The sequence below is a fragment of the Furipterus horrens genome, unplaced genomic scaffold (genome assembly GCF_987537825.1).
Source record: "Furipterus horrens unplaced genomic scaffold, mFurHor1.1.pri manual_scaffold_5, whole genome shotgun sequence".
In the NCBI taxonomy this organism is placed as follows: Eukaryota; Metazoa; Chordata; class Mammalia; order Chiroptera; family Furipteridae; genus Furipterus; species Furipterus horrens.
This window is the reverse complement of record NW_028327175.1, coordinates 9,540,028-9,552,635: the sequence shown is the minus strand read 5'-3', so window position 1 is coordinate 9,552,635 and position 12,608 is coordinate 9,540,028. Positions and strand designations below refer to the sequence as shown.

The 12,608-nt window shown below is 47.8% G+C and overlaps 1 protein-coding gene across 1 annotated transcript in view; it reads left to right on the top strand.

Moving 5' to 3' along the window:
• The window catches only part of EGFLAM (EGF like, fibronectin type III and laminin G domains), a 135,415-nt gene that overhangs the window by 79,757 nt on the left and 43,050 nt on the right, over window positions 1-12,608 (top strand). The window contains exons 8-11 of the mRNA XM_090276163.1: window positions 8,779-8,894; window positions 9,466-9,784; window positions 10,411-10,511; window positions 11,623-11,723. Of these exons, the coding sequence (XP_090132289.1) occupies window positions 8,779-8,894; window positions 9,466-9,784; window positions 10,411-10,511; window positions 11,623-11,723 (637 nt within the window). The remainder of the gene's footprint in view (window positions 1-8,778; window positions 8,895-9,465; window positions 9,785-10,410; window positions 10,512-11,622; window positions 11,724-12,608) is intronic.

Below are 12,608 nucleotides of genomic sequence, written 5' to 3'. Positions count from 1 at the left end.
TCAGCCCTGAGGAACTGAGGCCTGGGGTGACTCGGGAGTCCCCCCAAGGCCCCTCCGTGGCAGACCCTGGCCTGGCGATCACCTTATGAGTGGGATTCCCATCTCCTAAAGAACCAGTCTCCCAAGTAATTCTACAGTGTGCCCATTTACTCTCTCAGCCAACTATTTAGTGCCCACCATGGGCCAGGCACTGTTTCAGGTGCTGAGAATCCAGCCACGAACAAAAGAGCCCAAAGGAATCCCTGACCTGGCAGGGCTGACCCCCTCGTCTGGGCAGGCGGACAGAGGGCAGATGCATTTAAGGAAGGTACATGGCAGGCCCCGTGGTGAGGAGGGCTGTGGACAAAGACAGGGAAGGTGACGGGCAGTCAGCGAAAGCCTCCTGAGAGGGTGACCTGTGAGCAAGAAGAACGGGGTGAACTCTCTGCTATAGACACCTGTATCAATGATCTGTCTGTCTGTCTGTCTGTCTTTCCATCCATCCCCCCTCCCACCCACTTGTGGGAAGAGCATTCCATCAAATGCCGAGGTCCTGATGCATGAGCCTCCTTGTGTGGTCCGCGTTCAGGGAGGAAAGGAGATCTGTGTAGCCAGGTTGGGACGTCTGGGGAGCAGAGGGGAAGGGCATGAGGCCACAGTTGGTAGAGGCCGATTAGGACCCAGGAGGTCACGGGAGGCCACCGGACTTGGCTTTTGCTCAAAGAGAGACGGGAAGACTGGCATGTGAGTGGAGGGCGGGGGTGGGGGGTGGGGGTGGGGTGGCGCTTGACCAGAGGAGTGAAAAGACCTTATTTAGGTTCAACAAAATCACTCACTGGTCTGTGAAGAAAGCTCTGGAGAGGCAAGGGCAGGGACACCAGTGAAGGAAACTGTCGTAATAATCCCAGAGCAGAAATAGCTTTTTTGGTTATCTCTAAATAGAAAAAGTAATTCATGCTTATTATTAGAAAAAAATTCAAACAACATAAGTATATAAAATAACAATGAAAATTATCTCTACTCTCAGCATCTAGATATAACCACGATTCACATGTGGTATATACTCTTCCAGAATTTTTTAATCCAATAATGAGATCATAGTGCATACACACTTTTTAAAATATAACAAAATGCTGTACACATCTTTGTAAGTAAGTTCATTAATTTGAACGACCAGTGTATTCCCTTTAAAGCGCCACCACATTCACTTAACTAATTCTTTATTGACGGACATTTAGATTGCTTCACTGGTGTTTACAAAGCGGGGCCCCTTGACAGTGTCCTTATTTATCTCCCGGCATATCCAAGTTTATATTCCCCCATTGGAGATCTCCGTGAAGCAGAGCGGGGTCAGCGCTGCGACCTCCCTGGTGTTTGCTGATGGGTAGACGGACTTGCACAGCCGCTGGCATTGTGGACGGCAACAGAAACCCAAGACCCGTCCCTGCTAGTCTAACCCTCAGTATTTTGATAGATACTCTCCATAGTTAAGCAAACCAACGAGACAGCTTTTTTTTTTTTTTTTCAGAGAAAGAAAATCAGCCGCTATAATGAAGAAACTACCCATTTTTTAAGCTCAGATCCCACATGTATACGTTTTGGTGGTTCCAGCTTCTCACTCCCACTTGCATGGAGAGCAGAGACCTGGAACACGATTAGCTGCTGTCTAACTCCAACCCTAGAGCAGAAAATTGTTCCTTTGAGAGTTTGTAGCAATCTCCAACTCCCCATCCCCGCAGTGCGTTCCAGTTCCTTCTTGCTGTACCTGCTCACCACATTTTAAAATGCAGATGGATGGTCGCTCTGCCCAGTAGAATGTTTCTCCCATCAGTATCTTGATCAGTCAGTCAAGGGATTCCAGAGCTCGACAGATTGAACAGATTCTGAGGATCGCAAGCATTAGGAAATGACCCGCCATGGCTCCTCAGGAGCAAGTAGGCAGACGCAGTCCCAGATGGCGGTAGTTCACAAGTCATCCAGCAGATGGCGACAGGCCACAGACTTTCAGGGCACGAAGAGTTGTTGAGAATTCCTTTGGAGTCGCTTGAAACGGTTGAGTTGGAAGCGAACCAGAGCAGGCCTGTTATACTGCCTCAGAATGACCCTCTTCCATGGCTAACGAGTGCCAACCCAAATGTGAGAGAGAGGGCCACCGATTTTAGACTGTAGTTTTTGCAATGGAAAGAGAAGTTTGTCAGCAGAAACTGAAATCTTCTTCAGTGAGCTGAGGCCTTTATAACATCTTACCTATCATCAATGTTGTGCCTTAATGGTATGAAGAACTGAATTATCTTTATTACCCACTAATGGGTTTGAAATCTTCAGTTTGGATAAAACTGAATCAGATATATAAGGAACTTGAATACAGTTTCCTATAAACTATGTTAGCCCTGAAAGGCATAAAGTAAGGGTGCATTCAGTATAGAAGTTGCCATAAAGACACAGGCACTGACGTCACAAATACTTGTTTTTACCAAACCCCTTTCAGAGGAAATCGTCGGGCATGCCTGTCTTCAGCTCCATCACCCGCTGGAAAATGGCTCCTCTGAGTGCTTGGTGTTATCAGACTTCTACTACGGTCATTCTAGTGGATGTAAAGTGATACGTCATTATTGTTTAGACTTCCATTTTCCCATTTCTAGTGAGGTTAAATACAATTTTATAACTGTTAGTCTTCCTGTGACTTGACTGTTTATATGCTTTGCCTATTTTTATTGGTATATAAATTATATATATATATATATATACACACACACACACACATTAGTAAAAATGTATAGCTATATTATATACAGTACATATTAATAAGCATTAATATAGACATTTAAATACTAACCCTTAATATGTGTAGCAAACATCTGCTATTTGTGTCTTATCTTTTACTTCACTTACCATATCAATTATTGAAAAGAAGTATTCATGTAGTTGTATTTTAATTTCTTACTTATGTTTTATGTTTTCTGGGTATTTAAAAACTCATTTTTCTAAGGTAATTAAACAAAATCCTATATTTTATTCTAAAGTATAAATTTTTGTTTTTCATATTTAGGGTTTTAATCTACCTGGGATTTACTTTTAGGTATGGAGAAGAAGGAACCTAATTTAATTTTTTTTTTCATACAGATAACCGGTTATCCCAGCACCAATTATTAAGTCCTCATCCTTTCCCCTTGATGTATAATGGCGTCTCCTGGTGTCTCCCACCTTCAGACACTGTGGTCTGTTTCTGAGCTCTGTAACCTCCTCCCTTATCCCTCCTCCAGTGCCACGCTGGCTTAATTTCTATGGCTTTATAAAGTCACGATACCTGGTAGGTAATTCTTCTCCACCTTGTTCTTCTTCAAAACTGTCGTCTGTTCTTGACCCTTTACTCTTCAAGACACACTTTAGAATCAGTTTTTTTAATTCCATGAAAAACCTGTTAGGATTTTAAAAATCAGAATTATACCATGTTGCTACATCAGAGGAACTCACTATGTACATATAGAAAAGCTGTGATACCTTTATAGAAACAAACATGCAGTTTTTTTGTGAAATGAAAGCCATCCTTAATTTATTAATAGAAATTTGTATTCTGTAGATTTGTTTTTCTTACAGTAGAATACCCTTGAACTTGTTTTGCCTTCAGCCAGTGGTTGGACTATCCTGGTTTTAAATAAATGCCTTCTTTTCAATGTTCTCTTTTCCTAATTAACAAAGTGCCAAGTAGAAAGAGATAAGTTATGCGCTTTAATTATAACAGCCCTGGGTTACCGGGAGAACTCTTATCGCTGGCCTGGGCTGTACATTCCGTCTTCGCGTAGAAACAGCATTAGCAAAATCTTGGTGTAAGCCCTGGATTTGAGATCTGAGGCAGTGGCTGGCAGGACACAGCAGCAGGGAGCTTTAGTCCAGGTTCCGTCTAGCCATGCTGCGTCTGGTCCTCTCTGTGTGCATTCCTTCCTATTAAGAATGAGGAAGAACTATTAGCCTGGGTTATTATGAGAGATGAGGCATTTCAGATGCGGCAAAGCGTACTTGAGTGCAGCATTGGGAGTCCAGAATTCTAGATCTGCTCTGCCACTAATGAGCTGCCTCTCTGGGTGAGTCCCATGGACTCATTGGGCATCGGTTTACCCCTCTGTAAAATGGACTTGCTGTGCTAGCTGATCGCTAACATTGTTCTACAAAAGAAGTCAAAATTTCTTTGACTCTAAGTCTTTGTAATTTCCTATTCCTTTGCCCACTCTTATACTCACACCCTTTCTGTTCCCAAACTAAGAAGTAACATCTGTCTTCAAGGAGAAATGTTGAATACAGTGTCAAAACAGAGACAGTTATACCAAGACCAAAGAACTTTATCCAGTGAATAATACATGCCTTATTTTACTTGTCAAGATGCGCAGAGAATCTAGAATCATTTTCGTTCTCATCACGGTACCACTTTGTATCTGCAACAATGCAACATGTCACAGTCCTTTTCTTGAAGAAGTTTCCTTAACATAGACTTCCTGGGGTGCAGGCAAGAAGTCACTTCTCTTCTATGGCCTCTGTTCACACATTTATAAAGTGAGAAGTTTGGACTGGATGGTATCTAGGACTCTTTTAACTCTAAACTTCTAGTCTGGGTTGGAGAAAGGGACAGGAATGGGGGCCGTTCTGAGGGAATGTCTTTGGACTTGGGAGCAGAGTCTGACCCTGTAACGATTCCTCTCCCTGGCACGGCCCACTGGGCCAGGCCAGGACAGAGACAGTGCCACTGGAGTGTAGCAGCATTGCAGAAGTGTCTTGGTGAGTACATGACGTGTCAGTGAAATGGAGGATGGGAAGGAATATCGGGAGTCTAAAATACGGTTTCTGCCCTCAAGGGGTTCACAGGTGAGTTGGGAAATACAAGAGCATCATTCCAAGGCCAGGAGTTCGGAAGGGGTAAATATTGTCTTAAGCATCTATTGATTTCATCAAGCTACGGGAGCTGATTCCAAGTTCGCAGTGGGACAAATTCCTGTGTGTGGACAGCCCCATGCAGGGGGAGATGCAGGAATGTCTGATAGGTCTTGGCCCTGCCATCTTTTATGGAGCCTCCTTTTTTTTTTTTTTTTCCGAAAGAATTTTCTTCCTAAAATATCACTTGATTCGGGCCTTTTGATGATGTACTCTGTCTCCACAGGATGCGTGTAGCTGGAAGGCCGGTTAGGCCATACAGAAGGATATAGAAGAGGGAATGGGGAGGCATCGTGGAGGAAGGCATTAGGCCAGGTCTTGGGGTAAGAAAACACGAGATGTACTCCTGGGGTAACCGGTAGACCAGTTTGTCTGTTGAGACTTTTGAAGTGTGGGGGAGGCTGAAAACACAATTTGGAGTCAGATTATCAGTGGCATGATGTAATCCAAGAGAGCCCAAGGATAAGTTCTAGCTCTGCCGTCTACTGTCTGCATGCCTTTGATCAACTTCTTTAATCTTTCTGAGTTTGTATTTCCACATGGTAAGATGGGAATAATATGCCAATTCCACAGGATTTTGTGAAGGTTAACAGAAACAATGTCTGAAAAGCTCCTGGCACAGTAAAAACAATCAATCAATGTTAGTTTTCTAAATCCCAGGCTCCTGTACCTCCGCAGTGGCTTTTCTCAGAAGAGCACAGCAACCAGATGGACCTGGCTTGGAGTTAGGCTCAGCCAGTTATGAAGTCTTTGATCTTAGGTCACTTCACCTACGCGAGCTTCAATGTACTTATCTACGAAGTGAAATGAACCATATTTAACCTTGCAGGATCACTGTGAAGTTCAGACATGTATTATGTTAAACACACAGCAGTACCTGTTCACTGGGGAGAGGCAGTAGGCTTCAAGAAATAATGGTGGTGGGAGAAAGAAGGAGGAAAAGAGGAGCCGGAATCATTGAGATCCTTGAACTCTTGACCAAGGAGCCTGGGATTTATCCTTTAGGCAATGGCAGGGGTGGGGGAACCTTTCAAAGTTTCTTTCATAAAGGATATCATAGGATGAAATGAAGAACCTTGACATTGATGGGAATAGAACAAGAATGACAAAGATGTGTGCAGGGCAAGAAAGAACACCCTGGGAAAGAGAGAGGCCAACCCACTGAAGATAAAACCCAGCTCTCTTCATGTGTGTGCTATGTAATCCTTTTATTCCCAAATGGATTCTTTGCTCTGAAATCCAAGAATCCTGACTATATGAGAGACACGTAGAAATGGACAGCGGGAAAGGGGCAGAGAAGAGAAGGAGACCCAGAGGAAGAGAGAGAAGCTTGGAGAGAGGGGGAAAGATACACAGATGGGGAGACAGCAGAGGGGAAAGAGGCCAAGGGCCCCCTGACCCTCCGTGTGAAGACATCGGGCACCTAGCTGTGCTGGCTGGATGCGGGCGCCTTACGAGAACTCGCATCCGGGCATACATCTGGCACCCACAGGCTGGAGTTTGAGCTGACGTGTGGGCTGTTTTAAGTAAAACCGTGGGGAATTGGTGTGGAGGTGGTGTGTTATCCCACCTCCACCAAGACACGCGGGACCACCTGGGAGCAGCTGCGTCCCGCTGTCTCTGGGTCACCCGCCCACCGCGTCTGTCCCCTCCTGGTCCGCGGGGAGCCGGTGGGTGCTCAGCAGCGGTGAGCCGACAACACTGCCCGTCCGCCCGCCCGTGCTGCCATTTCCTTCAGCGTAGCTTTCTGGCCGCTCGCTGTTACAGTGCTTAGAAGGGGTGCGTTTGCTTTTGTGAGAAAGGTGTTCGGCTTCGCTTATTCTGACAGTGGAACGCCTTTAAGCTGAGCGTATGTTTTCAGTATTTTTCTTTTTTACTCTCTTTCTCCTTCTGTCTCTCCCTCCCTCCTCCCTCCCTCCTCCCTCCTTCCCTACCTCTCCTCCTCCCTCCCTCCCTCCATCCCTTCCTTCCTTCCCTAGCCATGCAAACACTAGCATGTCTATTAACTAGTGAACATCAAAAACCTAGGAAAGCCCCTTCTGTGGCCCAGGTTGTTACTGCCCTTTGCACCGGTGCCTGACGTGCCTGTTTAGAGAGGGCGGCTGGGTCCTGGGCTTGCCCAAACCTGCTGGGAGGAAATGGGGCGCGTCCCAGGGGGCGCTTCCTGTGTTGAGGCCAGGTCAGGCCTGCTGCACATCAGCAGGTTTTATGGTTGAAAACTGAATAAAAATGTGCATCGGACCATCCCCTAAGGGACAACAGCCCACCTGCCAGTGCCGAAAACACACTGTCCTGCTGAAATGAATAGAAATGACTGGCCCCCAAGACAACCCATAGGGCCCCTTCTCCCTGGGTGGGGAGTGTTTGCTTCAGCATACTGTCTCTTAGTTTAAAGAATTTTTAAGGAAAAAAATCAACAACATATAAATATTGTGTCGACCAAAAAGTTCATTACATTTTTTTTCCATAAAATAAAAGACACGTTTTTTTAGCCTCACCAATAACTTCATTGATCTGGAGGTTTTGAGTATGTCGGCTGTCTCCTAGTGGGTAGAGGCCGGGGGTTGTGGCTAAACACCTTCCAATGCATAAGGCATCCCCACAGCAAAGAATTACTTGGCCCAAATGTCAGTAGTACCAAGAAACTTTGCAAACCACCTTTGACACATTTGATCAGTCACAGCACCTTCTCCATACACGGCACAAATCTTTGCATTTCAGTTGTGTTTTTACCTCTCTTGAAATAGTAAAGCCTAATATGCTGAAAATGTTGCTTATTTTCTTCCATCCTCAATATTAAAGTGGCTACAGAAAAATGCACCGATTTCGGTACTTCTTTTAAATGCACGCTGATATGACAGCTGTCACAATACAATACACTCTAACAAAATTGTTTCGAATGAAGTGAAAGACAACCGAGCGCTACTAGAGCCACCATACAGAATAAACGTAATAGCCTTTTTGGCCGACCCCATGGTAAGAACCCTCACCCGTCCCCAGCACCTTCCTTAAGAAGTAGATCATGACAGAGGCTCTGGAAGGCCCCTGTGGCCCCTCAGACACCTCCTTCTTCTAACCTCCCACTGGTGTGTTTGCCACTAATTGACTTAATCATTTAAACTACATACACATGTACCCTTAAACACGGTATTAAGTTTTGCTTGCTGTTGCCTTTTTTTTTTTTTTTTTTAATAAATGGCATCGAACTGGATGTGTTTATTAGCAACTTGGATTCGGGCACAGAATGGTGTGCACTTCAGGGCACAATGATGCGTGACTGAGCGCCCGTCCATCCACTTCCCTGGTGCACAGCACTCCGTCCCGCAGATGCGCTCTCACGCAGTCTCCCATTCTCTGTCGATAGGTGTTGGGGGTGTCACTTGCTTTTCTAAGTAGCAAATTTGAGATCTTTTTTACTGTTACAAATTCTGGCGCTATGAGCATGTTTTGCACATCTCCTGGTACATGTGTGTCTAGATTTTGGACGTTAGGGTAAGGTTGCTGAGTCCAAAGGTGTGAACATTTTCTACTTCATTCGGTATTTCCGAGTGTCATGCAGAGTGGTTGCACACATCCAACCTCAGCAAATACGAGTCCCCATCGAACCCGTCCGTGGTGATATTTTCTGTTGCTGACATTTTTGCTAGTCTTGCCGGTATAGAATGGCAGCTCCTTCTGGGTTTAATTGGCATTTTCCTGATTATATATGAGATGAACTGTTTTTCATATTTTGTGGTCATTGATGCTTCGTCTTGTGTGTTGAATTCCTTGTGTGCCCAGGACGTCCCAGTCCTATGGGCGCAGTGTCTGTGACGAGTGTGGAGAGACAGGGATGAAGGGCATGTTCACAGCAGTTTGCTTCTCTTCTCTGCGAAGGCCCCGAGGAGGCAGGGAGCGGCCGCTATGGACCCCACTATATAACCACCACGGGCATCGGGGAGGATGATGACGGATTAGAAGACGACTTAGACTTGGACATTTTCTTTGAGGAGGTAACAGAACTCTCTGCTCTGAAAAGCCAGGCTGCTTTTGTTTTCTTGCTGAACAAGACAATTTGGACAACAGACTGTGAGCATTTTACTTAAAACTCACTTAAATGGGCTCATTTGTTAAAAGCAAATGGCCCTCTGACTATTAGGCCCTGGGTGATCATAAATTAGCCGTAACTAAGTACCAAGCATGCTGATGTTCAGTGGCCAGCCCTGCCTGCTGATTTCACAGTCTGGAAAAACATGTCGAGCTTTCCCACCAAGTACAATTTTACGGAGTCAGGTATTATAAGGACTGGAGCAATTCCTTGACAATTCCCTCTCTGTGATATTGTAATAATCAATTATATAATATCAGTTTTACTACTGACCTTCTGAGTAATACAAAGCAAGGTACTAAAAACCCTGGAGCCTCAAGTTCTTCACCCATAAACAAGGGTCAGTACTATCTGCCCCATCTGCACCCCAGAGTTGGGGACACATCAAAAGTGACCCTGCGTTCGAGTGTCAGGCACCCACCATAACGAGGCAGTGCAATGACCGGAGCTCTGTGCTGATCCTTTTCTGGCTTTAGGTGAAACCACTTCCTGCTATCAAAGGGGGGAATGACAAATTGTTGGTGGAATCCAAGATGGCGCCAAGATCCAACCCGAAGGCCACGTCTAGGCCTGTCCCCCCGACGCTGGCCTCTCTCCCCACGACGACAGTGGCCCCCCAGCCCACTCCAGTGAGGAGCCGAGAGGTGAACGGCGGGCCCAGGATGCCGAGGCTCTTCGACATGTCTTGTGATGAGACTCTCTGCCCTATTGACAGCTTTTGTGCCAATGACTACAGCTGGGGGCACTCACGATGCCACTGCAACCTAGGCAAAGGCGGTGAGAGCTGCTCAGAAGGTAGGTCCTGGGCGGGGAGGGGAGACCATGGTGCTGGGTGGGCCCCCCTGGAAGCCAGAAGGGAAGTTCTGCTGCCCACCTATGATTCTTTCTAGCCCTTTCTCTAAGAGAAGCCCCTTCTTCCATGTGTAAGTCGTTAAATGAGCTACACAGAAGAACTAGGAGGCCACTCCCACCGCTTCTCGTTAGAAAGCAGCCCTATTTCTATGCGTGCCGACATGTTACAAATGGCAATCTTGACGGCACCCTGTAACCTATCTCTACTGAAAAAACATGTGGCCGAGACAGGGGCAGGAAAGTCGAGGAAGGTAAAAATGGAGCCCACTGAGATCACACAGGCGTGCAGCTGGACGCCAGGGCTCCATGATCCTGCAGCCGTGCCTTTCTTGGTCAGGTAGCAAGTGACCATCTCCAAAGGTCCAGGGTCTCCCCAAGGCCAGCTGGAGCTCAATGGCACCAAGAATAGGAATTACAGGTGTGGGAAGTGGAGAAAAGAAGATAAGTAAACTATGTTTCACAGATCAGAGGTTTTCCCTTAGTGACCCCCCAAGCAACGGTGTCTGTTGACTTTTGCATTTGAGGAAGAGAGGAAACAGCCTGGTTTCATGTGGTCTTTCTCTTTTCAGACATCGTTATACAGTATCCTCAGTTCTTCGGCTACTCTTACATAACCTTTGAACCTCTGAAGAACTCCCATCAGGCATTTCAAATTACTCTTGAATTTAGGGTAAGAAGGGTTAGTTGTTTGATGAGTGCGCACTGGGTAGCCTGTCACAAAAGGGAGGGGGGAGAGGGAGCAGGAAGGTAAATAGCAAAGGTAAATATGGCACAGAGCCTGTCCTGAGACCTTTCACAGATAGTAAGGACGGTGGGCCCATTCACCCATTCAAGGGCACCAGGGAGGAGCAGGTGGGTTCCACGTGTTATTGAAATGAGACAGTGGTGGCCTGAAGCTTCCCAGAGAGCATGTTTGGGGCCCAGCCATGTTGCTCGTAAAAGTGACTCCTCCCTGGCCAGGGTGTCAGAAGGCACAATGCGTTCTCATCCCAAAACCCCCTTCAAAGGGAGCCCAAACGTCTGCCTTCATGGCTGTGGCAGTAACCGAACCAACAGAAGCTGAGACGCACAGCCCTGGCGTGAGCAAGGTCCGGTCGCTGCTCCGACCTGAGCCCACCGCGGGTCAGAGCTCAGTCAGTGGCCTCAGCTCCCAGGGATTCCTTTGGGCACCTCAGACGACATGAAAATGCCTGGAGGTCCGGAAACAAGTCCCCTTTGAGGTCATGGTCACAACATTTGAGTGTCCAAAAGCGGATCTGTCACAGCCTAGCATAGCCAATGTGGGTGATGCCCAAACTCAGCTCTCAGAGGGCTGTTTCTACTGCCCTGTCCTCCTGAGAGAGGGAAAGAAGCAAATTTGCATGCTGCTCAGGGGGAGGGCAGTAGAAAAGGAAATAAAGGAGACCTGCAGGATGCCCTCTGGTGAGAAAAGAACTGAGGCGCGTGAAAACAGCCTTCTGTTTCCCTGGTCTTGGTGCCCGTGGTTTTCCTGAGGCTCTGCTGGCGGATCCGCAGAGCCCAGGGAAGAGCAGGCCGAACACGAGGCCGCCCCCCTCCATCACCCCCTGCCGTTCCTCACACGGTTTGTACCGCTGCCTGCGCTGGGCTGCAAATGACCTGGGAGTCGGTGCCTGGGGACTCGCTGGAGTCCACGTGCTTGTCCCCGTGTGAACAGGACCACAGAGGGGAATGCCCACGTTTCACACTCGGGAGTGTGTCCCGGTGTTGCTTTCTGGGCCAGGAGGTGCTCATTGTTCCCGTGGCTTCCATTTGTCCAACAGGCAGAGGCGGAGGATGGTTTGCTGCTCTACTGTGGGGAGAACGAACACGAGAGGGGCGATTTCATGTCCCTGGCCATCATCCGACGCTCCCTCCAGTTCAGGTGACTCCCGCCCAATGCCCGCAGACTTCTCAATCCCGTGTTATATGTACCTGTTTACAGTGTGACTAGAGTAAGGCAGGGTGGGTTCCTGTCGATAAACAACAGTGTGTGTAAGGTGGGCACCGACCAGTTTACCAAACACTGGAGTTTCAGTATCGCAAGGGGCCTTTCCCACGTGTGGGACCTGGTGACCGTTCCCTCACTCAGCATCAAATGTTTCTGGAGCTCCCACAGGGCACCACCCCCTGCTGGCGCTCCTGGGGGTGCAGTCGTGACCGCAGGGGTCAAGTGCCTTCTCCCCTGGAGCTCTGTGGATGGGATGGGACGAAGGCTGGGATCTCCTCCTTGTCCCCTGTGGTTAATACGACTGACAGCCGTGGAGAGCAGAGGGGAGCCAACAACCTCCAAGGTTCCCGGAGACTCGGCCCCCACGCTTGCCTTCCCTCAGAGCTGCGGTGGGCTGCGTGGCCACCTCCTCTGCCCCCCGGTCATTGCTCTCCCAAAACACCTTGGAAGCCGCCTTGTGCTCATGCACCGTTTCCTGTGGGCAGCGTTCAGCGGAGCTGCGAGAGCCTTACCCACCTTCATGAAGGTGTGCGCGCACCTATCTGAGATCAGCCAATGAGGACCAGCCTTGTCCTTTTCCAGAGTCCCCTGGTTAGGATCTTGGTGGCACCCCTGCCTGACCTTGAACCCACAAGACTGTGTTGGAGAAGACTGTTGAGCATCCCACTTGGGGTAGTAAATGGCCTCCCTTCCTGGGCTCATGGGAGTTTGATGCCGGGCGCCAGGATCGGGGCAGCGTTTCTAACCTTGTGAGGCTGTGATAGCTGGAGGATCGGACAGACACCGGCAGTTACTGGGTGGTCATGAGTAGCTCTCCAT